The sequence below is a fragment of the Vicia villosa genome, linkage group LG2 (genome assembly GCF_029867415.1).
Source record: "Vicia villosa cultivar HV-30 ecotype Madison, WI linkage group LG2, Vvil1.0, whole genome shotgun sequence".
NCBI lineage: Eukaryota > Viridiplantae > Streptophyta > Magnoliopsida > Fabales > Fabaceae > Vicia > Vicia villosa.
In genome coordinates, this window is record NC_081181.1 from 11,735,200 (window position 1) to 11,763,186 (window position 27,987).

The following is a 27,987-nucleotide window of genomic DNA, read 5'->3' on the forward strand; positions in this document are numbered from 1 at the left end:
GAAGGGTGGCCTTGGCTTTAGAAATCTAGAAGAGTTCAATAAGGCGCTTCTCTTGAAGTGGAATTGGAGAATGTTTGGGGCTACGGATTCTTTGTGGTTTCGTGTTTTGAAGGCGAGATATGTGGATGTGAAGTTGAGAGCTTCCTTTTGTTCTAAAATAATTTCTTCGGAGCGGTCTTCTTCGGTGTGGTGGAGGGATATCACTTCTTTGGGGTCCAAAATCCCGGCGGAGTTTTTTGCTAACAATTGTTTTTTTCATGTAGGTAACGGTGGTTCTATTTCATTTTGGCATGCTATAGATGGTTGAAAGAGGGAGTTTTAAAAGATCTATTTCCTGTTCTTTATAGTAATACTTTATTGAAAGAAGTTTCAATAGGTGCTATGGGGGGATGGAAGGAGGGTAATTGGTTTTGGAGTGATTTTGGTCTCTTGATTAATTCTGTTTTGGCTTGGGGGCATACTGTCAGTGCAGGTTTGGAAGCTGGCCCAGCCAGTGGAGGTACTGTGTTGAGGCCGAGGGGTGTTGGTTCTCAAGGTGGTGTTGCGGCCATTGGAGGGCATGCTGGTGCAGAGCCTGGCGGTGCAGAAGCTGAGATTCTGTCTATGTCGAGCCTGCATGAGCCGCTGAGGGCGGATTCAGTCGAGGATAGTAGCAGAACCGTCACTGAGCCGACAGCCTCCGCGGGCCAAACAACGCTCATCCATCTTGAGCTGGAGGCTTTGGCAAAGATTCTCGTGTCCGTTAAGTTGTGTCCGGTACAGCACGATAAACTAACTTGGATTCATGATAAAAATGGTCTTTTTTCGGTTTCATCTTGTTATTCCATTTTGAATGGTAGTTCTATTCCTATCGGTCCGGGTAATCGTTTTGATACGGTCTTTATTGATTTATGGAAGGTGGAGGTTCCGACCAAGGTAAAAGCTTTTGGTTGGCGTAGTTTCCTCAATAAAATACCAACTAAAGATCACCTTTTGAAAAGAGGTATTATTGTTGATTCTTCGAGTACGGTATGTGCTCTTTGCGGGGAAGTTAATGAAACCTTGAATCATTCTTTTTTGAGGTGTCGGAACGTCAATATTGTTTGGAAGGAGATGGCCGAATGGATAGGTTTGAGACATATTTGTTTTGAGGATTTGAAGGAGAGTTTTTGGGTTTGGAGTAAGTTTTGTAGATCTAAGAAGGTCAAAAAAGGGAAGGAGGGAACTATTTGGCTAGCAATTCTGTGGAGCATTTGGTTGAGGAGGAATGATATTGTTTTTAACAACTCGTCTTGGAATTCAAGAGATGTAGTGTGGAGTTGCAAAGCCCTTGTTTGGAGATGGTCTTTTATCGGGAAAATTATGCGTGCCAATTGTAATTTCTACGAGTTTAGCAATAACCCATTGTTTTACCTTAGCTAGATTGCAATAGGAGTGTAATTTTCTTTGATGGGGGAGTTCTTGTCGTTGATGTATTTTGTTCTCTGGTTTAATAAAATTGTTTCTTGCTTTAAAAAAAAAAAAAACAATAAACAATTAGAATTCACAAATGTTGAAATGCATTTAATTTATAATTTATACGAAGAGATATCTCTAGCTTTAATGTATCTTATACAAAGTTATACTTGACCTTATTACCAAAGTTATTGATAAGTGTTGAGTGCTTGCAACTTATTGCTACTATTGTTTGACTACATTTTATTCCATTAATTGATGTTCCAAAAGTATATACTTTACTTCCACAGACAATGTAAACATTATTCAGCCAAATCATATGTAGTCTTCCTTGCTTATTAATATAAATCTAGTTTGTATTGTGTCAGAGTGTTCATGGTATTGGATAGATCCTATCAAGGAATAATAATTAGGATTAATCTCTCAAAGAAATCAAACTTCAAGAACAAACATGTATAACTTTACTCATGGGATGATAAACAATTAGTAACAATTATTCTGCTCCATATGAAGGCAATTCATTATCAACTATATTCGTTTTTGGTCTCTCACAAGTCACAACAATACTCTCATCATCATCTTTGAATTCTCTAAAGTGTGACATTCTGCCCAACTCTTCAACTTTATCCATAACATGATCTAGTTTTGCTACCATCTCCACTAGCAATGAAGTGAAAGCAGCAAAAGGTAGTGCTTCTGAGAACTTGAGGCTAGTGATGATAATCTTACTAAGTTGCGGCCTCAAAACCTTCTGGTGTACTTGTCCTTCTTTTGTTTGTTCTCGAGAATGCTCTTTGGATTTAATTCCAGTTGGGGAACAACAATCGCTTTTAACTCTTGATAATGCGGTTCTAGTTTCTTCTTCATGTTTGTAAGAGGTTGGCGTTCTGGGGGTTTTTGGAGTTTTAGGGGATATGAGTGTTCGACTTGCACCATTCCTGGAGCCTAGTAAGAGTTGGGGCTGAGATTTCAAGGCATTGTCAAGGTCTTGTAAAGCTTCATTGAGGTTGTTTGAGAGAATTTGAAGGGAAAACTGATGCTTTTTCCTTATGCTGTTGGCCATTATCCGTAGTACTTTTGATACTTCTTGTGCAAGTTTGATACAAGAATCTTTGTATAGATCACGGATTGACCTTGGTGTCTTCATGAATCATACGGTAAATAATAGATAAGTTAAAAGGACATATTCAAGAATAAAATCACAATGATCAACCTTATAGATGAAAGTGGAAGCGATTTCTTGTGAAAAATATGAGTTAGCATAGTGAGATAAAGTGGTAAGTTGTTTCAATTTGGAAATGAAATGAAAGTTAGTACCTGAATTTCAGACTGAAGACATCCATGTAGTGCTACAACGGTATAACTAAAATGACGAAGAGAAGCTCCTACTTTTGTGTATTGCTGCCACGGGATCCTGTGGCAGATTCTGGAGTATCTTGGCTCCCAATTTGCTTGCATTGCCTGTTTAATTCTACATGGTAAGATCTTCTGTTACATAGAAAGGGAAATTTCGGATATACTTAATTGACGAAAAAAGGACACTAACTTACCAGTGTTTCATCCTTAGCTTTAGAGTCTAAAACGGCCTCGTAGCACTTGTAAATAGGATCCTCGCATGAATCATCTTCATTTGCTTGTTTTTCAGAATCATAAAAATATTCCATGACGGAAACTGCATCATTGTTTTCACACTCAATTATGTGGATTGAGGAAATATAAATACTCTTGAGCAGTTAATGTTTTCACAAATGGCATTGTTTCTTAAAGGTCGGTCAACTTACCTTCGATAGAGTTGGCTAAGCCTTCAAGCTTTGATATAGTAGAATTATGGAGTTCTTCGCCTGACCAGTTTGGAAATACCAATATGCTCATCACAAGACAAAGACCGACACCTATAGTTATGGTGGTCATTCGATCTTTTCCAATGGCCAAGACATTATCGACGCGGTAACTTGATACAATTATCAAATTAAAGGTCAAGAGAAATATCAAAACACCATAGTCGTAATTCTTTTTTATATAAGGAATGAACCTCACATAGGTAGCTGCTGCTCCTGCAAAACCAACCGTGAAACAACAGTTATGCAAAGAATTTGGGAATCTCCAAGACACAAGACAGAAAACTTTATCAGAATTACATTATAAGATGATTAAATATTCATGTGATTCACTTAAAGGTTCTTTCAAAAGTCGAGAATATACTTACCTAAAAGAAAAACTGCCGCACCGATAAAAACTGCTTGAAAAATATGACCAGGAATATCCGCAAGATACCGAATAAAAAATGCCAATGATCCTGCTAACAAAGTTCCCAATCCTCGATTTAGTCCTTTGCATAAGGTTCCCCCTGCAACGATAATCGATCCTTCGTTAATACCTATGAAGTTGTGATCTAAACACATATAAATAAAATGTGACATAGAAATGCGAATAGCATACCTACAGTGAACTCCATGACGACAACTACTGTCATGACAGCCCATATAGCATTTGTTCCTATCCCTTTGAACAAAGGCTCCATTAGATACAACAAAGATACAAGTGATAAAGCCAAACCAACTTTCAGTGAATGGAATATCCTTTTTGGATCATCTTTGCCAACTTTCCAAATTGTCCTTCTCATTAAACCTGGAAATCTTTTCACTTTATCAGCAAAACTGTAAAATGATTTCCAATAACTTGAGCTACTCATAGTATTGTTGTTTGTTTCATTCATCAAAACTCTCATGCCTAATGTGAAGTACTCATCACAAGTTCTAATTCGGCGTAAAGAAGGATATTAAAACAGTAAGGACTTATTTTTATGTATTTTTCTTTGATAGTGGATACTGCATTGGATACTACTTTTAGAACAGATGAAAATAATAACAAAATGTTTATGAAGAGAAAGACACTGGCTGCTTTCAATGATGCTTAGAGTCAATATATGTTGGTCCTACATGGCATGCAGCACTTATTTATTGGTCACTGATCCAACAATACAGGTTGTGCTTCATGTTATTGCTTTTAAGTTTATTGTTAAATATAAGCTACTTGCTTAGATTATAATCATGATGATTTTTTTATATTGTAAAGCTTGTCGTAAGCTTAGTCTAACGAGGATGGCTACTGCCTACAAGCATATTTAATGTTTTAATCCTAGTACAACAAAAAAACTCCACATTCCAATCTCTTCAATCCAATCAATTGAGTTGTTTTTTTGACTAAAAACAATACTAACGGACAACCAAAGCAGACAGCATCTTAAAAAACAGTGCCTCAAACTTGTAACATTAATATATGCAAAGATCAATGATGGTTAAGACAAAAAGTTATGAATGTGACAGTTGTCACGGATCAATAAGAGAATATAAATTTAGCAGAACTAAAAGCAAAATCCCTTAAACTTGGTAGGAAAACATAGTTAAGTCATGAACAAATATTAATAGACTATATTTGAGCTTTGAAATATGAAATCAATAAAAACTAATTTGTAAAAGACTAAACTGTTAACTGATGGTCATCAATATGAAAACAAAATGAATCTAAGAGTCTAACTAGAATCATGATGGTCAATATAGTTATATGTTACATGTATTATCCATTGAGAATTGAAATGTAGTAAGACTTAATTAATGATGGCTCAACGACTGATTCGAAAATCTGTATCTATCTTTCTAATTTTACAATGAAGTTTAGATCCTACAATAATCCTCCAGTTGATCCGGGAGTGACTCCATGACAAGCCATGGTGGGTCCTATCAACAAATAAGAACTCGCAGATGATATGAATGGACAGAAAATTCCATCACCAGGATTGAGCTAGCAGCCTAATAATTCTGCTTCAAATATGGACTCCTTGTTACTGAAATTGTTTCAGGCTTTTTTGCATCCTGCAATCGATGATCATTGAAAACATTACAGCGGAAATCTTTAACTAAATGCAGAATAAAATTTGAGATAGATGTGGAAACAGTTAATTTCCCTCACCTAGCATGAATTTATCGGAACTCGTCGTGGTAATCAGTATACTCATCTTCATCATCATTGAAAATAGCACTATAAAATACATAGGGATTCTCAATCATCTCAAGCAAAGTGAGGCGCCCATCTTTGTCACTGTCTGCCTGTCATAACATTATACAATGAATTAGTGGTTATTGATGAAATTAATTTATGATGTAATTCAACAGATGTTGGAATGCTTTTTGAACTATTAGGTCAATATCAGCTTCTTTTAACATTATCCCCAAAGGGAAAGTAGAATTAAAAGGAGCAATTTATCGTTACAATAATTGCAGAAAAATAAATCAAATATTTTTTTAAGAGATCAAGGGAAAGTAAAATTATCAATTGCAAGCTAAAGTCCCGATTTATTTTTTAAAAAATTAACTAACTAAAAAGTAGCAACCAGTATTACCAATCTTCATGGCTATAGTAATAAGCATTATAGTTCTAACAAAGAAGTGTACAAAAAAAGAAGGATGAAGAATTGCCTACAGAACCATCATCAAGGTATAGAAATATCAGCTTTATTAAGTAAATGACATTAGACATTGTTGTTCTGATATGTTGGCTAACGAAAACATCTAGTGATAAAACTCTTGGACCTACTATTTTCATGAGAATCCAGTAGGTGGAATGGCCCAAGGGAGGACCACCATATGGCAGGCCTCTCCTCAGTTATCATCCAACCTATTATTTTTTATGCTATCTTAGATCTGGTTTGTCTCTGAAATATTATTATGGTTAAGCTGTTTTGTCAATTTCTAATTTGAAATTATTACATCAAGCATTAAACTAGGGATTATAAGGTGGATGGGCTGGTTTGAAGGGAAGGACACAAGGGTTGGAGTAATAAGGTGGCCATAGCAACTTTCCCCACCAACATAACACATTAACATTTGTTGTTAAGATCAGAGTTATCGATAGCGGCCGCTATCGGCCCGGAGCGGTGACTCTCCGCTATTTGATGTCTAGCGGCAGCTATTTGATGTTTGGCAGGTAGCGGGAGCATGGCACCTTCCATCCCGAGCGGGTTTGAATTGTTTTGAACGCCAAAACCTAGATTTACCCTTAAAATAAATGAATCTGGTTTGATTTTATATTTGTTTTTCATTACCTCTATTTTTTTAAGTAATAGTCATTTAATAACTCTATTCCTCTTCTGTGATGGTTTTACATTAAATATTTGTTTAATAGATTATTCATATAATTAGTCTAAAAAATAGTCAAATAGCGGTTATCCAGCTATCCCATTTTTGGAGTCGGCCGCTCCGCTATCCGGGATTGATAACTATGGATGGTTAAGATAACATTAAGCATTAAACATCATTTATATTAGATATTTCAGTTACTTTTAATTGTGATTATGAATCTTGTGATGCGATGCGATGAGATGCAATTTTAATTCAAAAATTAGCTCCATGCTGATATGGACCTGATCCAAGACAAAGGGACATAACACATGCTTCACAGTTTGAATTATGATTTGATAACTATGAACTTATGGTCATTTGTATATTCATATGATTTCACATGATCAGATGACACCTTTGTCAACAATAAGAGTGTAATTATTGTTTGGGGTTCACTACCTGTGAAATGATATATTCTGCCTGTTGCTTTGCATAATAATACTCGGATGGATGGAGTTTCCCAATTATAGGCAGTAGTTCAGTATCTGACAAGTACCTGCATAGATAGAGAAGAAAACCCAAAAGTGAATGATAGGACACGATGAAGAAACTGCAATAATGTTCCAAAGAAAGTACATTAAGAATGAAAAATAGGCAAATACCCGTCACCATCCTGGTCAAGCTGCGCAAACAGTTTTCTAGCTGGAGCATCCATTGGATTATCAGATTCAGAATGATGGGAATCAGTGTGACTTTCTTCTTCGTCATAGTTTCTTACCAAATCAAAGAGCCCGTGAAAAAATTCTTTGAAGTTGACCTTCCCATCTTTATCCGAGTCTCTTTCTCTATAATGAAATAAAAAGAGTACATAAGCATGAGTATGCCAAGGCAGTCATACAAATAAGCTAACTGCATATAAGCTGAAGATCTCCCATTCACTTAAGAAAAATAAAATTAACTAAATATATTTATTGTTAATATTTCTAATATTTCAACAAAAAAAATGCCAATATTGTAAATTTTTCTAGATGAGGCCAGTGACTGCAAAGAAAACTTCAAGAAACCAACCGTAACCTACAGCTGGGCTAGCCCAAGACGGTTGAAACATTCAACTTCAATCCTAATTGGTTTCATGGATTTGGAATTGGGTGACCACAAGAAACATAGTCTTCAGTGCCCAAGTTAGTGAGGAGTGTTTATTTATTTAGACTAGAAAACAAGCAAATGATAAATAAGATGAGTTATTTGAACACCATTATCATCATCTAGATATTGAGGATTCCCTTATAAGCTAAATACCTGAGTTAGATGTCCGTGTTTGATACCAGGGTATAGGACTGTATTGTCTTTCATGATACATGTCAAATATATTATCCCACTGATTGCATGCATCTGGTGTGAATCTAAGAAGCCTAAGTAAAAAAGCTATATCGACTTATTTTAAATAGTGCGGTATAGGAGTTCCCACCTACATTGGAACCTTTTATGTCCCAATTCCTTCCTTTTGTGGCAGTTATTTCATTCCCAGCAATGTTTTATGACAGAATAAATTTTCTAACTTTGTATAAAACGTTGAAATCCATATTTTGAGCCTCCACATTGTTGAGAATTATTTTCACAGCCATGAAAAATAAACACCCTTGTGCGAAACTGCAAACTGCAAACCCTCAAAGTTTTCCAGCAACATATCCGTGATTAGGGAAGATTTTCCCATGTTAGTGTTACTTTCTAAAACATATGAGGTTCCTAACTATATTGTCAACACCTGATCTAAATTATTTAGTTGCCCAATCAGTGGCTATTTGAAAACAGTTAGGATGAGGCATTGTATAAATAACGAGTCAGATTGAGAGGGAGGTCATCTTGTCATTCTGATAGATAATTGGGGCTTTTGGGCATAAGGAGATTCAAGCCCTCAAAGTTTTGCAGCCCTGTATCTTTAATTCAGGAAGAATTCCCCTACTATTTTTGTATTACATATAAGTTTCCTTAACAGCTTTTCTACTTAAGATTGTGAATGCATGAAAACTAGAGGTCCAAGCTTCTTTATCAGCCCTGTGTTTAGCATGCCAAATGTGAAATGGTAAATCATAATCAGGGGAATGAAATAGTTGCTAATTATTCAATAACATGACATCTCAGAGTCATACTCATGTGAAATGCATTTATCAATGCACCATACACAATGCCGGTTACTACAAACACGTCAAGGGAAAAACTTTACAAACAGAAACAACTAAACCTATAAGAAACTTATATCCACCCTGACAAATTACTACGAGATATCATGAGTAACCTACCTGACTTCCTCCTTGCACAACCATTGTTGAAGCTTTGTATTATTACTATCAGCCGGGTGCAGAAAGCTGAAAAACAATAATAAACAAAAAAAATTAACAATATACAAAATCATTAGCTCGAGTAAAAAGCATCATGAACTAAATTATCAAGTCCAAACAACAAAATTTCCTAACAAAAACAGCAGAAGCTCACTCATTGAACTCAGTTAAGTTGAGAACACCATCTCCATCCGCATCAGATGCATTAAAATGCTCTTCTTTCCACCAACCCATATCATAACCAAAAGATTCTTGATCTGATAACAAAAACAAAGACAAATCTCAGCATTCAATAGCAATAGATCTAGAGTGAGAAACAAAAACAAAAAAGTATAAAAATAGAAAGAGAAGTAAATAAAATTATTACCTGCGGATTTAACCCAGCTAGGAGGATCATACTCAGAGAACGAAACGAAACCGTCATGATTCTTATCATGAAGTTCCATTTCTCTCTGAGACCGATGCAAAACCTCTCTATGAGCCTGTTGAAGATTCCACATAGTCAACTCATGAACATCGATGAACGAATCCATCGGATCAACATCGATTTTCGGGAAGAGAATCAAAAGGCGAGAAGTAACATTGAACTTATCCTCGTCATTGATGAAGTCTTCGGCGTTCATGAAGTCCTCCCACTCCGGCTGCGACTCGTGAGCGGGGGCTGAGTCGTGTTCGTGGCGGTGGAGTTCAGGGTGAGAGTGGTGAATGTGCTGTTGCTCCCATTGTTTGTCTTCGCGGTTGCGTTCGAGTTCGGCGACGAGGGGGTCGAAGGGGACGGGTTGGTGGTGGGAGTGGGAAGGGGTGAGAGTGAAGTTGGAGCGGAGTTTGAGACGGCGGTGACGGTGGGAAGAGTGGTGGTTGGTGGTGGTGGAGAAGGGAGAGTAGGAGGAGAGGAATAGAAGAACGAGGAGTGCTAAGATCGTGTAAATCAGAACTGAACCTAAACCCATTGCATTTCACGAAGAGGAAGAAGAATAGAATAGATCTATAATTTTTTCCTTTCATTTCAACCCACCTTCAATGTGTATATATGATATGATAGATCTCTTTTATTTTATATTTAGATTTTAATTTTTATTCAACATTTAAGTGGAGATTCCAAAACAACAAAAAAAAAAGTAGAGAAAAAAAATCCACGGATAATTCATTATGCAACCCCTATAAATTATGAGTAATGCTATTCTTATACCCAATGTATACACCAATACTTATACCAAATACTGTTCACCGTATTTATACGGTGAACAGTGTTTTTAAAATAAAATAATATTTTTTATTTTTTATTTTTAAAATTATGGACGGTACTGTTCATGTACGGACGTGCATTAACCAACTTCATTACTGAATTAACCAAGTTTTTACACTGCATTAATCAAGTTTGATTACTGCTAAAAATTATTTTTAATACCTGAATGTTGCATTAACCAACTTCATTACTGCATTAACCAAGTTTTTACTCTACATTAACCAAATTGGATGACTACTGTAAAGTACTGTTCATGGGTATAAGAATAGCATTACTCAAATTTGGTTAATGCAGTGTAATAATTTGGTTAATACACTAATGAAGTTGGTTAATGCAACATTCAGGTATTAAAATTAATTTTTGGCAGTCACCAAACTTAGTTAATGCAGTATAAAAACATGGTTAATACAGTAATGAAGTTGGTTAATGCAACATCCAGATATTAAAAATAATTTTTAACACTCATCAAACTTGGTTAATGCAGTGTAAGAACTTGGTTAATGTAGTAATGAAGTTGGTTAATGTACGTCCGTACATGAACAGTGTCGTCCATAATTTTAAAAATAAAAAATAAAAAAAATTATTTTATTTTAAAAAACACTGTTCACCGTATAAATACGGTGAACAGTGTTTGGTGTAAGTATTAGTGTATACATTGGGTGTAAGAATAACATTACTCATAAATTATATATGGTACCTAGTATTTTTGTATTGACAAAAATGTCTTTCATATTTGATCTTATTGATGGATTAGAATCTGAAATGGGTTAGAAACGTCGAGTAGAATGTTGGTGATGGAGAGGATGGGGTGTACATGTAAGGCACTCTAATGCTAAAGACAGTAGGAGCAAATATACGTTTGAGTGTTTTTAGAATCAGAAGAGAGGTTTTTATATTGCCCTCAGCGCTTGGTCATTGGTTCATATTTGGGTTGGATCGGGAATTCAAACCCAAAAAATATGGTTGCGAGGATTTTAGGCGTAAAACTAGGAATCCTAGAAGGCTGTCTGAAACAAGTCGTTGAGGCGGACAAAGATGTACTTTTGGGCAGCAATGGTGCCTAGCGAGCAGGTATCGTCAGTCCCCGACGGAGGGGCAGAAGCGAAGTCTTGATGTTGGCTTATGTGGAGGCCTAGCCGAGAACGACGATGGGTTGGTCCTCTAGCGGGGTGAAGATGTGTCCTCGGTAGAGGAGATGGAGGAAAAGTGTTTTCCCTTGCCCTTAGTCAGATGGACCAATGTTATTAGGTCATTTTAGGTGTAGAAGCGGATTGGGTCATGTCTAGTCGTTGGGTTAGTCTGGAACAATACTATATACTTAAAAAATAGTTACATTTGTTAAAAAGTTTACGTTTTGAAATCAGTAAAGATTAAAATTTCTAGTACATTCTTAGAAATTTCCGGTATGTGAAATTGATTTTTTATCGAAAATTATTTGTATTTGGAAAATTTTCGATAACGATTTACAGGAAATTGCAAAAATTCTAGTTCCAAAACTGGAAATCAGAATAACTTACTGAAATATTTGAAATTTCTGGTTTGCCACAAAATCTACCGCAAATTTTGAAATTGCTTGAAATTTCCGGTATGTTTGCAGATCTCATTCTTTTCTTGTGTGGTCCAGAGTCAGCAGCTTCTTCGTCTGATTCCTATGCATATTTTACGGAGTTCTTCACTACAGATACCGTATGATTCTTATTCAATTAATGCAGTTTTGAAATGTTGTCCCGCATTTATGAAAGTGATAGTTTAAAATTTATGTGTTGTAATTGATAAGATATTTAAATTCCAATCTGAAGTTTTAGCATGGACACAAGCTACTGGTAAACGACATGGCATTATTGTTGTAATTAAATCCCAATCTGAAGTTTTGAATTGTTGTCCCGCATTTATGAAAGTGATAGGTTCATCCTTGACCGTAGGAGGAGGCGAAGTCTATCTCGTGAGATTGGGATCATTAAATGATGTAGCGCCCGCAACGATGGTGCTGCATTGAGTTGTTGATCGAGTTGATTTCGATATCTCCATTATTTTACTAGCTTTATTGGTGATTCGAACGGGAAAAATATCATATGCTTGCCGAATTACTATGAAGAGACGGTGGTTTCTCGTAGAGTTTCGCGAGAATTAGATGTCAGATTCTCTCAAACGGGGCTATTGATCAATTCAAGAATCATAAATAGTTATATATATATATATATATATATATATATATATATATATATATATATATATATATATATATATATATATATATATATATATATATATATATATATATATAATACAATCATTCATCAACCATATTCCAAAAAGAAAGAGCATAGTTAGAAGGTATGTATTATATTCTTCAAAAGGTGTGTCTTTACACCAAAATGGGAGTTTTATTCATAGGACAGCAATATACTAGTGAATGATCAATACATATTGAAAGTTAATAATTTTCTATTACTAATGGAAGGTTATAGGTAGACTAAAAGTTGAACCCTCACATTGACAACATTACATTGGCTGATCAATGTGAAGACGCGGTTGCTTAACCATGAAGCTTTGATATAGTACCATTCTGTGTCACCATCATTGTGAGAATGCATCCCTCTTTTATTTACCTTTTGTATCTTATAATTGATTATTAGTTTAATAACTAGGGATTGAACTTTTGTTTGAAAGTAATTAGTTGTAATGTTTTTGAGAGTGAAAATTTGTATCGGTTTTGTCTGCAACAGGATCCGGTCATATTGTGGATGTAATATACAATAACTATTTAAACTAAATAATTGTAAAAGATTCACATTTGAAAAATTTCTACACAAAATAGGCTTCTCTCTCTATGGATCAATGGATACCTTTTCCTAATATGATCCCTGTCTCTAACTCTCACTGTTTGGTGTTTGTTAAAAAGCTTGTTCCAAATTAATGGTCTCTTGCATCAACAACTTTATCAACAATGTGTTGACAGCATGTGCATCTGCTATATATCAATGCTCAATCTTGAGTGAAAAGCCAATACTTACGCGAGATGTTTGGTCCTCCAAGCATATCTTCAATTACAGCTGCCATATAATTACTTGCTGCATATCATCTCTTGTAAGTTATATCTTAAATTCAACTAAGTTTGAGACATTGCCTGTTCGAGATATTTATATGTCTTACGATATTTTGACACCCCCATAAGCCAGAAATCGAAGTTGTCAACTGTAACTATATTTATGTACTTCTGTCTTGGCTTCTCAACATTTTCACTTTGCCTCACACTCTTTATCTTCTTCACTGGAATGGAAACCTGTTGTACATCACACATATATATACCTTTGAGAATCTTAACAAAATATTGGACAAGGAAGACTCAGATATGAATAGGTTTGTTCATGAATTACCTTATAGTGGATCCTACACATTTGACCTTTCTGGTTAAAGACTTTTATTGACCTCTCACTGCAAAAGGCAACCTTTTCCGTGGAGATGAAGAGGAGACCAGCTAGAGGGCCAGATGTGGTAGACAGATAACAATGGCAAACTTTCAACAGCCTCTCCCCCTCGATCACACTAAAATACTTCATGAACACTTTCTCTACTCCACCCACTTGAAGAATTCGAGCCCCTAAGCTTAACTTTCTCTTGATAGTTTCAGATATGTTTGTCCCAAGTCTCGTTGTAATTTCAGAATTACTATCGGCCTTCCTGCTGCGCTTTTTCTGGTTAGAACTTACTCTACCTGAAACATTAAAGTACTCTGTATTAGTAAAATCATCAAAATACTTAACGAAATTAGATTAGATAATCGTGATTCGTCCGTCTATAAAGGAAAAGAAAGTCTTACATTTGCTTTGATGTTCGGATGATGGATATTGAGATTGAAGAGAAGCAGAATCAAGTAAGAATCTGCTATCCTGCTTTTGAAACTGATCATATATGATTGGAGTTCCGACAATTAGCTGGTGAAGAAGTGAGGTTTGCATGTTGAATGATTAATAAGGTTTGTGTTTTGTTTAAAGAGATAGCTAGTAGATTTTAAGGAAGTTAGACTCACTTGGTTAGATCAGTCCCTTTGTATTGTAAGGAGGTAGTATTTAAAGGGATGAAAAGTAGGAAGTGAATCTTGAGCCTTTCGTGGGATGACTCAATCATGATCTGTGTGATATAATAAAGACACTGCTGACATGGGAACTTGAAGGACTTTATTCAAGATAATATTTTGATATCATGGATTGTTTGGTTACTTTTAGAAAAAGATGGTAAAGAAGAAAGATATAAGTAAGCTTTTAAAAAAATAAAGTTAACAAGGTTTAATTTCATAGTGTGCAAGACACGTTGTCCAACTCTTTGGAGAACTGCAGTATTATGGAAAAATAAGTATAAAGAAATTAAAACAAAAAAGGTAAAGGATGATGAGATGGTTTACATTAGCAGAACTTTATGAGTCGGCATTGTAACTTTGTGAAGCTAAAATGAAGGTCAAGTTATTGGTGAATGATGTGTCACTATATCTCTTTACATTTTGTTATCTTAATCAAAAGAGAAGTTAAAGAAGGGTGGCATCACAAAGTTAAGAATTGCAACTAGCTTAGATATGATGCATGTGCACATAATAAGAAGATAAGCAAGTGTGATTCTTCTCTTTTATAGGAATTACTGCCCAATAGTTGAAAAAGTTATTTGGTTCAACCACTTATTGATGTAATAAAGACACAACTAACATGGCAACTTGAAGGTTTTATTGTTCAAGATCATATTATGACATCATGGATTGTTTGGTTGCTTTTGGAAAAATATGGTAAAGAAAGATATAAGATATCTTTTCAATAAGTAAAAGTTTATTTTTAGAGGCTTAGAGAAAGGTTTATGTATCTTGAGCAGTAAGTCTCCATGATATATATGTTGATAGTGTCGGCCAACCCTTTGGAGATACTGAAAAAGGTTTTCATTACATTTGATAGGCAATAAAGCCAATAGTAGATAAGTGCCTTAGAGTATCATTCTTAGACTATCATAGTTAATATTTTCATAATTGTTGAGGGATAGGGTATAATTTTCCAATAAAATCATGAAAATAAGTGTTTTACAGTTGCTGAGACACTCATCAAATATAATAACTTAGTTATTTTCCATTTTCTACTTTGCTCCTATTTTCGCTAATCCAACAACACACTTGTTTGCTTCACAATACATCTTTCTATATTCTAACCTCCCCTTCTCTATTTAGCAAATCAGTTCTTACTTGTTAGCAAGTCAGAAAGAGGATATGTTTAGTTTATTGAAATAATTATGGTAGATAAAAATGATACACGAGCATATAAAATTAAACAAAATATTTTTAAAAAAATAAAGATTTGAATTTATTAATATAAATTATGCTAAAACAAAATTATTTATAAATAAAAAACAATTTGGTAGATAAAAGAAAAACAAAAATATGTAAATGGATAAGTATTGCTGTTAAATAAAAAATTAAAAATGTTTGATTGACTCGCATAATAAACCGTTGTTTTTAAATAAATTTATGAAATATTAAAAGAAAAATGTTATAAAATAATTAAAAATAAAATATTCACTCTACATAATATTAAATATGTGTAGTTTGCTGGAGCTTTTCCCTGACCTTTATGCGCAGGCAGCTGAGGATGGTATGTCGGTAGCGGAGGCAGGCGTTTGGACGAGCGGAAACGGCTGGGAATGGCGGTTGGATCGGGTGCTGCAGAACACAAGCAGCAGCAGCACCGCGAGCTCCAGTCAGTCGCAGCTGCTGGATTTTTTGGACCGGACTGCGCTTTCGGTTGGCAGCGACGACGTGTTCCGGTGGAAGCTGAACAAGGAGGAGGTTTTTTCTGTTTCCTCTTGTTACTACAGGTTCTTCTCTAAGCTTTCTGGGCCTCCTATTTTACCTAGCGTTGTTAAAGATGCATATTTTATTTGTAAGATAGATGCTCCTTCTAAAACTCTTTTATTCGGGTGGAGATTAATTCACGATAGACTAGCTACCAAAGATCATCTCTTCATGAAAGGAATTTTGGACATTACCGAGATTAATTAGCTACCAAAGATCATCTCTTCATGAAAGGAATTTTGGACATTACCGAGATTAATTTCGTCTTTTGTTCGGTGGAGGAGGAATGTCTAGCTCACCTCCTTGGTGGTTATCTAGTGGTGAAACCGATTTGGTTGAAGGTTTTCGAGTGGGTAGGAAGCATTCTGGATTTCTCGTTGTTAGATTTCATCACCTTCCCTTTTATTTCCGATAAAGTTCCTTCTTCGGCTAAAAGGAAGATTATAGGAGCTATTTGGCTCGCAACAAGTTGGCATATTTGGTTGATCCGTAATGCGATTATTTTCAAAGATGGTAATTTTAGCTTCCTAGAGTGTATGATGGATATTATGCATAGTTCTAGGAATTGGTTATGTTCTAGTGGTAAACTAGTTAATATCTGTAACTTTCATGTTTGGCACATTTCTTCGCTTACTTGCTTTGAGTAGTGGAAAGTGTTCTTTTGTATCGGGTGAAGAACCCCTTATGCTTCGTCTCCGTTTCAATATATTTCATTGCCTATTACAAAAAAATTAGTGCCAAAATCAAACCTGTTTTACTAACCTTCAATTTTCTCCCGATTTCTCTTCTCATCTCCAAACTCCCTTGAATGTCGCGTGATTGATTATTTATTTAATTTTCTGTTATTTAAATATTAGAAATCGATGTATAGGGCGCAAGGGTATCTTTTGTAATAGCGTAGATTTATGTTTCTGCATTTACTTTCCGCACTATAAACTGCTGATAATATTGCTTAGATGTATGCCTTAGGATTGTATGATGATATAAGATAATGCAATTAATCGCTAGCTCACTACAACTCAAGATAATTAAATACCTGAACCTAACACACTCGCACTCACTCACCTCTAGGGTACGCGCCTCTTGGTTGCCTTCGAATATAAGGTCGTGTCCCTCGAAATGTAGAGGTACTCATTAGCAAAGGTCCCTCAATATAAAAATCATCACTAAGTCCCTCGATGACCCTCGATTGTTTCCTACGAAAAAGTGACGATGGTCCCTTCAAACTTGCTAAAGGTACCTCTACCTGTTGCCTTCAACGACCTCCGATGACCCTTCAATTGTCCCGAACGTCCAATCAATAGGACTACCTACCCTAAATGGTAAGGATAGCCCTATCCCTCTCTTAGAAGAATAAAAAGCATAGAAAAAGACTAATTTAGGTTAGTGCTCTTAATATGCCTAGCTCAATTAAAAACATCTTTTCAATACGTACTCTTTCAAACACTAAGGCTACGCATTTACGCTAAAGTCCTAAAGTCCCTTTTCAACTTAAATCAAACAAAACAAACATGAGCTAAGTAAATTAAGAGCCTGTAGACAACTACGGATGAAAAGGGTGCTTACACCTTCCCTTTTCATAATCTACCCCCCGAGCCCGTTTTCTTAAGAAAGGGTCTTTTTCTGTTCTTTTTACCCTTGCAAGATATTGGACAAAATAAAAGTCGGTGGCGACTCATGCTTACCGCAACATTGGTTGCTTACAAAAATAAAAGTCAGTTCACCGTGTTACAGGGAGACCGAAGCCTATTAAAGAAAATAAACATTCATGAGGAGGAATAACACTCTCGTCAAATTCATTGCAGATCCTCTTGACTTCCTCAAGGACAATGCTCCATGTGTTCAGAAGGTCCCACCTCCACAAAGGCATGGTATAGACCACCCTCAACAGCAAAGGCGAAAGCAATATCCAAAGTCTCAAGATTCACCCACACAGAAGAATTATCCCTTATCTTCTTAAGAATTTTAAGTTCAAGGTCCTCCATTGTAAAAGATTCATCAAAATGTAAAATAGACCCAAAAAGTACACGTGTATGTGCTTAGAGCACGCTGAGTGATGAGAAGTTATATGAGTATGTGTTTTTTTGGATGAAGTTTTTCTACCCCTCTCAACCCTAAGGTTGAGGTATTTATAAAGATCTCTTTGCTTGAATCTTTAGACCTAGAGAATAGTTTATGGATATATGTTTTTGCTGGTATGATTAAAAAAGTGATCTAAGATGGTGAGTTCATAGATATAGAGATACATTTATCACAACCAAATATTAATTTATCACTCCTTTCCATATTGCCTGTTTTGGTATCTGAACGAGTTATGTGTTGAGTGCCAAAAATTCATTATTTTTACTATTGTTTTGTGGCACTTATCAATTCTTTTGTATTATATTCTCTGATTAATTCCCCGCTTTTTGTATAAATATGTATAAATAGGATTTAATTGAGTTTTTATTAATTTATATACCATCTGATAGTTTTCTATTCATTTTGTAGATATCGAGTCGCTTTTGGAGCACGAGCAATAAAGTGTCAAAGACACGGCTTCAAAACGCGCAATTTTGAGCGACGGAACCAACGAATCGTCGAATAAATCTCAAAATCAAATAAAAATAAATCATCAATTTAGTTGATATTCATTCATTATTGGATAGATCATGGAATAAGCTTTCAAACGCTTCGAACCGGGCGCAAATCGGAGTTACGGTTCTCGAGTTATGGCCGAAACAGTGCAGAACTTTTTGCTGTACTGGTGTGTCTCGCCGGGCGAAAAAAGGGCTCGCCGGGCGAGCCCAACCGACCCAAAAATGTGCCAACTTAATTGCTGTCTGGAGTCGCCGGGCGAACCATTTTAGTCGTCGGGCGAAGCAGTGTCGGCAGAAACGTGTTTTAAGGTAGAAAAATCACATTTTTGGAGGGATGGTTGGATATTTTAGAGCTCCAATCCATCCAATAGCATTAATCGGACCCGACAAACCGGGAGATTTTTGGGTTTTTCTCCATTTCTTCTGTTTGTAGTTTCTTTTGTGAGTTTTGTTATGTATATACTTTGATCTCAAAATTATCCAGAATCAATTCTTGAAGCAAAAACTACAAATTTTAGCTTCCAGAAGAACCAATTCAAGAGACAAAGTCAATTTTACTTTTGACAAACCAAACATCTCAAAATCACCCAAAATCAATTCTACATCTAGAATTGCTTTTGACCCTTTCAAAAGCTAATCCAAACATGCTATGTGTTTGAGTTGCTATAGAGATGTAGGGCTCTAATGCTTATCTAGGATGATTTTCTATTAACTTAATTGCAGAGATGGATTAGGTTGATAATCACTTAGTGTCAGTGCTTAATGCGTCTGAGTGGTCGTGTTTGTCTGAGAGATCGACATTTACGGGAAGCTCGGATTTCTCATGTGTTGTTTAGGTGTCTGAGAGATCGTCACTTAGATAATGTTGTGGGTTGTGTTGTTGACATGTGGTAATATTGATAGGTTACAAGTTGAGTATATTCGGTCAATAAGTTTAAGTTTCTGAAGAGTAGATTATATGCAATACTTGATAGTTTCTTCTATTTGAAGAATGAATTTATTTTGTGTTGATATTTTCTTTTCCATTTTTATCTTTAACAAATTCAATCCAAACTCATAACTTTGGAAACTGTTGAACGGCAGTCCAATGCACTAGTCCCTGTGAAGACGATAAATTCCCGGATAAATATTTCCAAAACTTTTGTTGCTTGCCGCTTTACCACTTCAACATTATGATAACCGTCACTTTATTTCTGATTTCAACCTCCCTAATCTAGTTTGTCGACTATTCTCGTGTAGCAAATTTTTGACTTGTTAAAAATACATATGTGGTATTTACGCATGTTTGATTTTTATCACATATCATCAAAGGAATATCCATGCCTATTAAATATAATTAAAAAAGATTAATAAATGAGAAAATTAAAAATTAAAAAGCCTACCGGATAACATATAAAGAAGAAATCCAGTAGGTAAAAAAATAAAACCGGATAATTGGGAGTCAAGTTATTTGGTTGGTGAAAAACGTGAACCGAATTTAACGTTTCAAAGTTTTCCTGTTTAGAATATTAACATACTGAAATTTTATATTGTATGTTATCCGGTTCGCATGAGTGAGATACACACTTGTCAGTTTCGGAAGATTCACATCAATAATAAAAAATAAAAGATTTTAGTAAAATTAAAAAAAAGAGTAAAATTGGAATATTTTCATAATTATTGGGGTAGGAGATAATTGTACGGGTATAAAGTATAATTTTCCAATAAAATCATCAAAATATAAGTGTTGTACTTCATGAGACAGTGATCATAGATAATAACTTCATTGTTTGCTTCACAATAAATATTTCTCCATTCTAACCTCCCAATCTCTATTTAGCAAATTAGTAATACTTCAAACTTGTTAGCAAGTCAGAAAGATGACATATTTAGTTTATTGAAATAATTATGATAGACAAAAATATAATGTGGAAAGCACGTGCATATAAAATTAAACAAAATACTTATAAAAAAATAAAGAATTAAATTTATTAAGATAAATGATGCTAAAACAAAATTATTTATAAATGAAAAAACAATTTGGTAAATAAAAGAAAAACAAAAATATGTAAATGGATAAGTATTGCTGTTAAATAAAAGAGAAAAGGGGATATGCACTGACAGTGTAAATCATTTTTACACTGTCAACCAATAACAACCATGTATCTTACCAAGTCAGCCTTTAAATTTTAAAATACTAAAATAATTTGGCACTTTAAAATGATCTGATTGGATGTCTGTGTAATACTTCTTTACACTGACAGTGCACTACCATTAAACTCTAAATAAAAAATTTAAAATGTTTGATTGACTCGCATAATAAACCATTGTTTTTAAAAAAATATTAAAAGAAAAATGTTATAAAATAATTAAAAATAAAATGTTCAAATACATAATATTAAATATGTGTAGTTTGTTGAGATAAATGTGGAAGCAACTCATTACTTGATCAATAAGTTGTTTAAATTTAAGAATAAGTATAAGTTGTTTTAAAGAATTAGGTTACTTAATCAATAAGGAATCTTTGATGGTATAAAAAAAGTTTAACCTGAAACTCAGTCCCCTAACCTTTTCTTAGGTAGCAAAGGTGATGGCCAAAAGAAGGAAACAACCTCAACAAACCCTAACCCTAACATCACTGCATCTCAGCGGTTCTCTTCCGTTCGATTTGGTGGTTGAAATACTGTATAGACTCCCTGTCAAACACCTCCTTCAACTCCGCTGCGTCTGTAAATCATGGAATTCTATTATCTCTCGAGATTCCGACTTTGCCAAGAAGCAATTCCGCTTGTCAACCTCCAGCCACGACCGCCACCACCTCATCCTATCTTCATCTAAGTTCCTTCTTTCACATTCCTCAATTTCCTCTATATTCACCTCCACATTCACTACTGCTACTTCTACTGTCAAACAGTTCGGTTACGGTAAAAGAAGTATTCTTAACAAAATAGCATATCGGAATAGCGCTTCCACATGTGACGGCATCCTATGTTTTAAGATACATGATACTTTGGCTCTGGTGTGTAACCCTTTCATTCGAAAATTCAAAAGATTGCCTCTTCTGAAATTTCCACACCAATTCCATACCTCATATACCTTAGTGTATGATCGTTTCACTAATAGTTATAAGATTATTGCTGTTACTAATAGTTATAAGATTATTGCTGTTAATACGAGTAGAATGAAATACGAAGTCAGCGTTCATACATTGGGTACTCGTTGTTGGAGAAGGATTTTGGACTTCCCAGGTCCTGACCTCATTCCTAATTCTGGATCAGGAACTTTTTTGAATGACTCCGTTAATTGGTTGACAAGTGGTATTGCTGATTGGGCGTATTTAATTATTTCTCTTGATTTGGAGAAAGAGTCCTATCAAAAGCTTTCAGTGCCAGTCTTTGATGTGGATTTCCCAATTTCTATGATGAGTACCTTAGGGACATTGAGGGGTTGTTTGTCTCTCCTCTCTCCCAGGGACACGTTTTATGATGTTTTGATTATGAAGGAATACGGTGATGAAAATTCTTGGATTAAATTGTTCAGTGTTCCTCAAACGAATCCATGGGGTGATTGTCACTATACCAAGGTATTATATATTTCAGAAGATGACCAAGTGTTGATGGAGTTTTGCAAGGGTTGGACTGAGACGAAATATAGTTTGGTGGTTTATGATTCCATAAATAATACTTTCAAGATTCCGAAATTTCAAAACAACATCCATGGTCATATGGTGGCACCAGAAATCTATGTTGAGAGCTTGATTTGTCCTTTCTAGATGTTGTGCTATGTGACCTGATTTAGAGTGCTCATCTTGTTATTTATTTTGTGCTTATTTTGATTACTAGTGACTTATTTGGTTACTCTTAGTTTATGTTATTTGTTTGTTAGTTAGAGCTGTCGATTTTGTCATTGCACATTACATTTTATAAATTTGTCTTACTATTTAATCTACTATTCTCAATTTTGTTTTGTGTATCATTAGTTGGTTTCTTTATTTCGCTGCAATGTTTGAATCACATTTTGTTTTCTATGCAATTCTTGGCCTTAAAGAAGCTTCACTCAATATCAAAACTTGTGTTCTGGTAGAAGTCTTAGTCTACTATGTGATATATATGTGACTAATAACTTCTGTTTAACCTTACCAGAACATTTCTCATTTGGATTGTTTGCATCTTTTTTATATATAAATATCAGTAATAGTAAAATAAAAAACAAACTAAAAACTAAAATGAGTGAAACATAAATTATAGCTGGAATATATTTTCCATCTCATAATATAAAGGAAAAGATCACAGCTGATATAATCTGGAAAAGATTCACGCACAACATAATCATTGATGTTTATTTAACATACATCAACATCATAGATGTTTAGTTAACATACATTATAATATTAAGATGTTACAACTCCTTGAAAATGGTTTCGTAGATAAGAATAGCGCTTGCTTATCTTAACATGTGCAGTTGAATCAATCAGAGCTAGCTGCCACTCTTACCTTTTTGTGATGTCACCCTTCTTTAACACATTTCCATCTGGCTGTTATTGTTTGCACACAACACACGGCTGCATGAGCATGATCCTTGCATTTCTAGTTTCTACATTAAAAAATAACATGTGCAGCGATTGTATTTTATCATTCAGATTTTTCCGAGTTTGACTGTATTTGGAAAAAGGACAAGTGAAAAAAGAACATCAACAAGTTCAAAAGTATAATATAGTAAGAAAATGAAGGTTGTGGAATGTGTGAATTGGAAGTAACAATGCCATCGAAAAGCTCTGCTGATGCTTATACCGATTTTTCCAAAACAGTGCAGGTCTCCAAAGGCTTTGCCGACAAATGGTAGTTAAAGGGTCAAAGGCAGAATAGAGTAGACAGCCCACGTGTAACTGATATGGTTACTTGTTGTTTGGATTTGATTAGACATCATCACCACTTTAATGTTACTTAATTTGAAGAAATTGGGAGGACCACAAACATTGTATTTTAAGATATGGCACCCATGTTTTTGGGAAAGTAAATCAGAAAATTTCCATGTGCATCTACTTCCAAAAGAAACATCTTTCTAGAGGCCATGCATTTCATAAAGTGAGCTTGGTGACAAGGTATGTTGGAAACGGATAGGATATTGAAATCTGGCCTTAAGCCGGCTACTGACATATTGCGCTGACAGCTGATCTATGTAGCCCTGTCAAGATTTTGGTTGAGTCATCCCACAAAAGGGCTAAGATTCACTTCCTAATATAAATAATACATTCCTTAGAATACAAGGGATTGATAAAACCAAGTTAGCAAAACACATACTTTATTAATCAATCAATATGCAGACCTTAAGTCAAAACACCTCATCTAAAAGCCTAAAAAGCCTTTTAAGTTTTTTTTAGAAAAAAACTAACTTATATCTTTCTTCTTTACCATCTTTTTCTTAAAACCACCAAACAATCCATGATGTCAAAATATTATCTTAAATAAAGTCTTTCAAGTTGCCATGTCAGTCGTGTCTTTATTACATCACCAACATCATGGTTGAGTCATCCCACTAAAGGCTCAAGATTCCCTTCCTACTTTTCAATCCTTTAAATACTACCTCTTTAGAATACAAAGGGACTGATCTAAACAAGTGGCCATAGCTTCCTTAACATTCTACCAACAAAACACAAACCTTATTCATCATTCAACATGCAGACATCACTTCTTCACGAGCTAGTTGTTCCAATCATACATGACCAGTTTCAAAAGTCGGATAACAGATACTTACTTGATTCTGCCTCTCATCCATGTCAATATCCATCTAAACATCAAAGCAAATGTAAGACTTTCTTTCCCTTTACAGAGTACAGATAGATGAATCACGATTATCTATCCTAATTTCATTAAGTATTAACGATTTTACTAATATAGAGTGCTTCAATGTTTCAGGTAGAGCAAGTTCTAACCAAAAAAAGCGCAGCAGGAAGGCAGATATTAATTCTGAAACTTCAGCGAGACTTGGGACAAACATATCTGAAACTATAAAAAGGAAGTTGAGCTTAGGAGCAAGAATTCTTCAAGTGGGCGGAGAGGAGAAAATGTTCATGAAATATTTTAGTGTGATCGTGGGGGAGAGGCTGTTGAAAGTTTGCCATTGTTATCTGTCGACCACATCTGGCCCTCTAGCTGGTCTCCTCTTCATATCCACTGAAAAGGTTGCCTTTTGCAGTGACAGATCAATAAAAGTGTTTAATCAGAAAGGTCAAATGTGTAGGATACGCTATAAGGTAGTTCATGAACTAATATACTGTACACAAACAAACCTCTCCTTATATCTCAATTTCCCTAATCCAAGATTCGTTATGTGCAGGTTGTCATTCCAGCGAAGAAGATAAAGTGTGTGAGTCAAAGTCAAAATGTTGAGAAACCAACACAGAAGTACATTAATATCGTTACAATGGATAATTTTGATTTCTGGTTTATGGGTGTCTTCAAATATCAGAAAACTATAAAATATCTCGAGCAAGCAATTTCACAAGTTTAGATGAATCTTCCTTCCCAAGTCCACCATATGTGCATAATATAACTAGACGATGCTCGAAGAAAGCTTCATATTGCGATTACAAACATTAAGATTTAAGATATAAAACTTTGAAAAAATGATAACCAACAAGACATGCTATGGAAAAGAGATTTTAGGCTGTGTTTGAAAAAGGGGGACTTTGTGGACAGTATTGATCATTCAGAAGCAGAAAACATATTGCGGAATTTGGGCTTTCGGCATTTCCCCCAAGTTTGACTAGTGAACACATATGCACATGGTTCATTCAAATCTTCTCAAATGTAGACATGGTTGTCAACATAGTGTTGGTAAGTTTATGGATGCAAGAGATCGATGGATGGTAGCAAACAAGATCGAAGGACAGTAGATAGAAAGATTAAGCAAAACTATTAGAAGTTAAATATCAAGCACAATTACTTAACATGTTAATTACGTGCATGTTTTCAGGAACTTTCGAAATGTATTTAGACCATAAATATTCTTTGATAAAAATTTGTCTACAGTTATTCAAACGTGAATCCAATTGGATACTCGCGCGTGTTGGAGTGTTAGGATAGGATCCTTCAACAGAGGAAACATAAACACAATTTTCCACCTTTAGAAGAATATACACAACTAATTACTTTCAAACAACATAGGATCCAAATAGGACAACTTCAACACAGGATCCTGTTCCACTAAAGCAGCAGCTACTCTATTTCTCTTAAATTTAAATCCTTTGCAACGACATTTTTCTCTCTTCATTATGTTCCATTATATGAAATTAGTCTCTAAACTAAGTCAATTTAACAATTCTGACACCATGTTTTCTACCTTTCTATGATTTTTCTTTCTCATGAAGTTAGTAGCATAATGGTACAAAAGAGAAAGAAAAAAAAGGGATGCTCACAACTTAATCAAAAGAAATAACCCAATTAATCAAAAGAAATTTATATTCCTAATACTTAAATTAATAATTAATCAAAAGAAGATACAAAAGAGGGATGCTCACAATGGTCATATAAAGACTTCACACTGATCACCAATAGTCACAACGTTGGGATCATTTAGATTCCATTGATGTTGTTGAATAAACCTAGCACGAAGCAATGCAAAAAAACTGTGGATTATAATGCAATTCAAGCATGGAAGCAAAAGAAAGCCTAATTCGAATTTAAATTGCGGTTGCGGTAGCGGATGTGGACCATACGTTTGCGGTCATTGTGGTTGTTGAGATACGTATTGCGGTCATTGCAGTGTGAATTTTGATTAACAAGAGTTTTAAATACAATGTTGAAAAACATTTAATGTTCAGATTTTTCATTACCTCATAAGTAAATTGAGTTTTGGGGTTATGAAACTATGAGTTTTATGAAAATACTTAAAGAAACCATGACGAAATTGTTTGATGGAGTTCCTAATTCGGCAGGACCTGTGATTTTAAAATCACAATGTAATTGCGGCCTGATGCGGTTGTGGAACAAGATTCCCATGTGAATAAATTCTAGACAATTTATTGTAAATATTTGAATGGTCTGAATATCGAAAGTTCCTGAGAACTTGCACGTAAATAATTCGTCAAGTAATTGAGTCTGGAGCTTAAACTTCTAACAGTTTTCTTCATTCTTTCTATTTACATATCTAACTGCCACTTTTTGGTGTTTGTTACAAAGCACGCCCCAAATGATCTCTTGCATCAACAATGTATTGAAACCGAAGTTTGCATCTGAGCTGATATGAATGAACCATGTGCATCTGTTATCAATGCTCATATCATATCTTCAATTACAGCTTCCATTTCATTGCTTGCTGCTGTATATCATTGCTTGAGAAGTTGCCTGTTCGAGATATTTATAAGTCTTGTGATATTTTGATACACCCATTAGCCAGAAATCAAAGTTGTCAACTGTAACTATATTTATGTATTTCTGTCTTGGCTTCTCAACATTTTCACTTTGCCTCACACTCTTTATCTTCTTCACTGGAATGGAAACCTGTTGTACATCACACACATATATATACCTTTGAGAATCTTAACAAAATATTGGAATAGGAAGACTCAGAGATATGAATAGGTTTGTTCATGAATTACCTTATAGTGGATCCTACACATTTGCCCTTTCTTATTAAACACTTTTATTGATCTCTCACTGCAAAAGGCAACCTTTTCAGTGGAGATGAAGAGGAGACCAGCTAGAGGGCCAGATGTGGTCGACAGATAACAATGGCAAACTTTCAACAGCCTCTCCCCCTCGATCATACTAAAATACTTCATGAACACTTTCTCCACTCCACCCACTTGAAGAATTCGAGCCCCTAAGCTTAACTTTCTCTTTATAGTTTCAGATATGTTTGTCACTGAAATTTCAGAATTACTATCGGCCTTCCTGCTGCGCTTTTTCTGGTTAGAACTTACTACTCTACCTGAAACATTGAAGCACTCTATATTAATAAAATCATCAAAATACTTAATCCGTCTATAAAGGAAAAGAAAGTCTTACTTTTTCTTAGATCTTTGGATGGATATCGATATTGATGAGAGGCTGAATCGAGCAAGTATCTGTTATTCGATTTTTGAAACTGATTTTGTATGATTGGAGTTCCAACAATTAGCTCGTGAAGAAGTGAGGTCTGCATATTGATTGATTAATAAAGATAGCTAGTAGATTGCAAGGAAGCTAGGCTCACTTGGTTAGATCAGTCCCTTTGTATTAGAAGGAGGTGGTATTTAAAGGGATGAAAAGTAGGAAGTGAATCTTGAGCATTTTGTTGGATGACTCAACCATGATACGGGTGATATAATAAAGACACTGCTGACATGGGAACTTGAAGGACTTTACTCAAGATAATATTTTGATATCATGGATTGTTTAGTTACTTTTAGAAAAAAGATGGTAAAGAAGAAAGATATAAGTTAGCTTTTTCATTTTAAAAAAAAAACTTAAAAGGATTTACTTTAAGA

General features: G+C 34.9%; 7 protein-coding genes across 7 annotated transcripts; 3 read left to right on the plus strand and 4 right to left on the minus strand.

Moving 5' to 3' along the window:
* Nucleotides 1-1,803: 1,803 nt before the first annotated feature.
* Nucleotides 1,804-4,820, minus strand: LOC131649163 (aluminum-activated malate transporter 12-like). Its single transcript, XM_058918913.1, has 6 exons — nucleotides 3,874-4,820; nucleotides 3,641-3,781; nucleotides 3,216-3,488; nucleotides 2,985-3,106; nucleotides 2,752-2,895; nucleotides 1,804-2,575 (listed from the first exon to the last, which is right to left on the minus strand). Exons 1-6 carry the CDS (start codon nucleotides 4,160-4,162, stop codon nucleotides 1,928-1,930), a joined length of 1,617 nt encoding a protein of 538 aa, XP_058774896.1. The 5' UTR covers nucleotides 4,163-4,820; the 3' UTR covers nucleotides 1,804-1,927.
* Nucleotides 4,821-4,942: 122 nt separating this feature from the next.
* On the minus strand, nucleotides 4,943-9,914 carry LOC131649164 (uncharacterized). The gene is made up of 7 exons (XM_058918914.1): nucleotides 9,258-9,914; nucleotides 9,045-9,147; nucleotides 8,852-8,917; nucleotides 7,214-7,396; nucleotides 7,011-7,107; nucleotides 5,404-5,540; nucleotides 4,943-5,306 (listed from the first exon to the last, which is right to left on the minus strand). The coding sequence occupies exons 1-6, from the start codon at nucleotides 9,838-9,840 to the stop codon at nucleotides 5,415-5,417; spliced, it is 1,158 nt and encodes a 385-aa protein (XP_058774897.1). The 5' UTR covers nucleotides 9,841-9,914; the 3' UTR covers nucleotides 4,943-5,306; nucleotides 5,404-5,414.
* Nucleotides 9,915-12,477: 2,563 nt separating this feature from the next.
* Nucleotides 12,478-14,191, minus strand: LOC131645873 (GEM-like protein 7). Its single transcript, XM_058916071.1, has 3 exons — nucleotides 13,957-14,191; nucleotides 13,514-13,851; nucleotides 12,478-13,419 (listed from the first exon to the last, which is right to left on the minus strand). Exons 1-3 carry the CDS (start codon nucleotides 14,093-14,095, stop codon nucleotides 13,246-13,248), a joined length of 651 nt encoding a protein of 216 aa, XP_058772054.1. The 5' UTR covers nucleotides 14,096-14,191; the 3' UTR covers nucleotides 12,478-13,245.
* Nucleotides 14,192-15,705: 1,514 nt separating this feature from the next.
* On the plus strand, nucleotides 15,706-16,167 carry LOC131648562 (uncharacterized). The gene has a single exon (XM_058918312.1). It carries the CDS (start codon nucleotides 15,706-15,708, stop codon nucleotides 16,165-16,167), a length of 462 nt encoding a protein of 153 aa, XP_058774295.1.
* Nucleotides 16,168-21,067: 4,900 nt separating this feature from the next.
* LOC131645874 (F-box/kelch-repeat protein At3g23880-like) lies at nucleotides 21,068-22,445 on the plus strand. Its single transcript, XM_058916072.1, has one exon. It carries the CDS (start codon nucleotides 21,109-21,111, stop codon nucleotides 22,288-22,290), a length of 1,182 nt encoding a protein of 393 aa, XP_058772055.1. The 5' UTR covers nucleotides 21,068-21,108; the 3' UTR covers nucleotides 22,291-22,445.
* Nucleotides 22,446-24,112: 1,667 nt separating this feature from the next.
* Nucleotides 24,113-25,569, plus strand: LOC131649167 (GEM-like protein 7). The gene is made up of 3 exons (XM_058918916.1): nucleotides 24,113-24,323; nucleotides 24,434-24,771; nucleotides 24,855-25,569. The coding sequence occupies exons 1-3, from the start codon at nucleotides 24,194-24,196 to the stop codon at nucleotides 25,026-25,028; spliced, it is 642 nt and encodes a 213-aa protein (XP_058774899.1). The 5' UTR covers nucleotides 24,113-24,193; the 3' UTR covers nucleotides 25,029-25,569.
* Nucleotides 25,570-25,705: 136 nt separating this feature from the next.
* LOC131649166 (GEM-like protein 4) lies at nucleotides 25,706-27,898 on the minus strand. Its single transcript, XM_058918915.1, has 3 exons — nucleotides 27,527-27,898; nucleotides 27,118-27,449; nucleotides 25,706-27,019 (listed from the first exon to the last, which is right to left on the minus strand). The coding sequence occupies exons 1-3, from the start codon at nucleotides 27,660-27,662 to the stop codon at nucleotides 26,825-26,827; spliced, it is 663 nt and encodes a 220-aa protein (XP_058774898.1). The 5' UTR covers nucleotides 27,663-27,898; the 3' UTR covers nucleotides 25,706-26,824.
* Nucleotides 27,899-27,987: the final 89 nt, after the last annotated feature.

Bases quoted from the DNA above. Each gene is read 5' to 3' on its own strand.
- LOC131649163 (XM_058918913.1), bottom strand. From the start codon at position 4,162: ATGAGAGTTTTGATGAATGAAACAAACAACAATACTATGAGTAGCTCA. The intron at 2,896-2,984 runs GTAAGTTAGTGT...AGAATTAAACAG, and splicing joins AAGCTAAGGATGAAACACTG to GCAATGCAAGCAAATTGGGA. The intron at 2,576-2,751 runs GTACTAACTTTC...TGATTCATGAAG, and splicing joins GTCTTCAGTCTGAAATTCAG to ACACCAAGGTCAATCCGTGA.
- LOC131649166 (XM_058918915.1), bottom strand. From the start codon at position 27,662: ATGCAGACCTCACTTCTTCACGAGCTAATTGTTGGAACTCCAATCATA. The intron at 27,450-27,526 runs GTAAGACTTTCT...TCAATGTTTCAG, and splicing joins ATCCAAAGATCTAAGAAAAA to GTAGAGTAGTAAGTTCTAAC. The intron at 27,020-27,117 runs GTAATTCATGAA...GATGTACAACAG, and splicing joins TGTGTAGGATCCACTATAAG to GTTTCCATTCCAGTGAAGAA.
- LOC131649167 (XM_058918916.1), top strand. From the start codon at position 24,194: ATGCAGACATCACTTCTTCACGAGCTAGTTGTTCCAATCATACATGAC. The intron at 24,324-24,433 runs GTAAGACTTTCT...TCAATGTTTCAG, and splicing joins ATCTAAACATCAAAGCAAAT to GTAGAGCAAGTTCTAACCAA. The intron at 24,772-24,854 runs GTAGTTCATGAA...CGTTATGTGCAG, and splicing joins TGTGTAGGATACGCTATAAG to GTTGTCATTCCAGCGAAGAA.
- LOC131648562 (XM_058918312.1), top strand. From the start codon at position 15,706: ATGTGTAGTTTGCTGGAGCTTTTCCCTGACCTTTATGCGCAGGCAGCT.
- LOC131649164 (XM_058918914.1), bottom strand. From the start codon at position 9,840: ATGGGTTTAGGTTCAGTTCTGATTTACACGATCTTAGCACTCCTCGTT. The intron at 8,918-9,044 runs GTGAGCTTCTGC...ATTGTTTTTCAG, and splicing joins AACTTAACTGAGTTCAATGA to CTTTCTGCACCCGGCTGATA. The intron at 7,397-8,851 runs GTAGGTTACTCA...ATTTCATTATAG, and splicing joins TTGTGCAAGGAGGAAGTCAG to AGAAAGAGACTCGGATAAAG.
- LOC131645874 (XM_058916072.1), top strand. From the start codon at position 21,109: ATGGCCAAAAGAAGGAAACAACCTCAACAAACCCTAACCCTAACATCA.
- LOC131645873 (XM_058916071.1), bottom strand. From the start codon at position 14,095: ATGCAAACCTCACTTCTTCACCAGCTAATTGTCGGAACTCCAATCATA. The intron at 13,852-13,956 runs GTAAGACTTTCT...TTAATGTTTCAG, and splicing joins ATCCGAACATCAAAGCAAAT to GTAGAGTAAGTTCTAACCAG. The intron at 13,420-13,513 runs GTAATTCATGAA...GATGTACAACAG, and splicing joins TGTGTAGGATCCACTATAAG to GTTTCCATTCCAGTGAAGAA.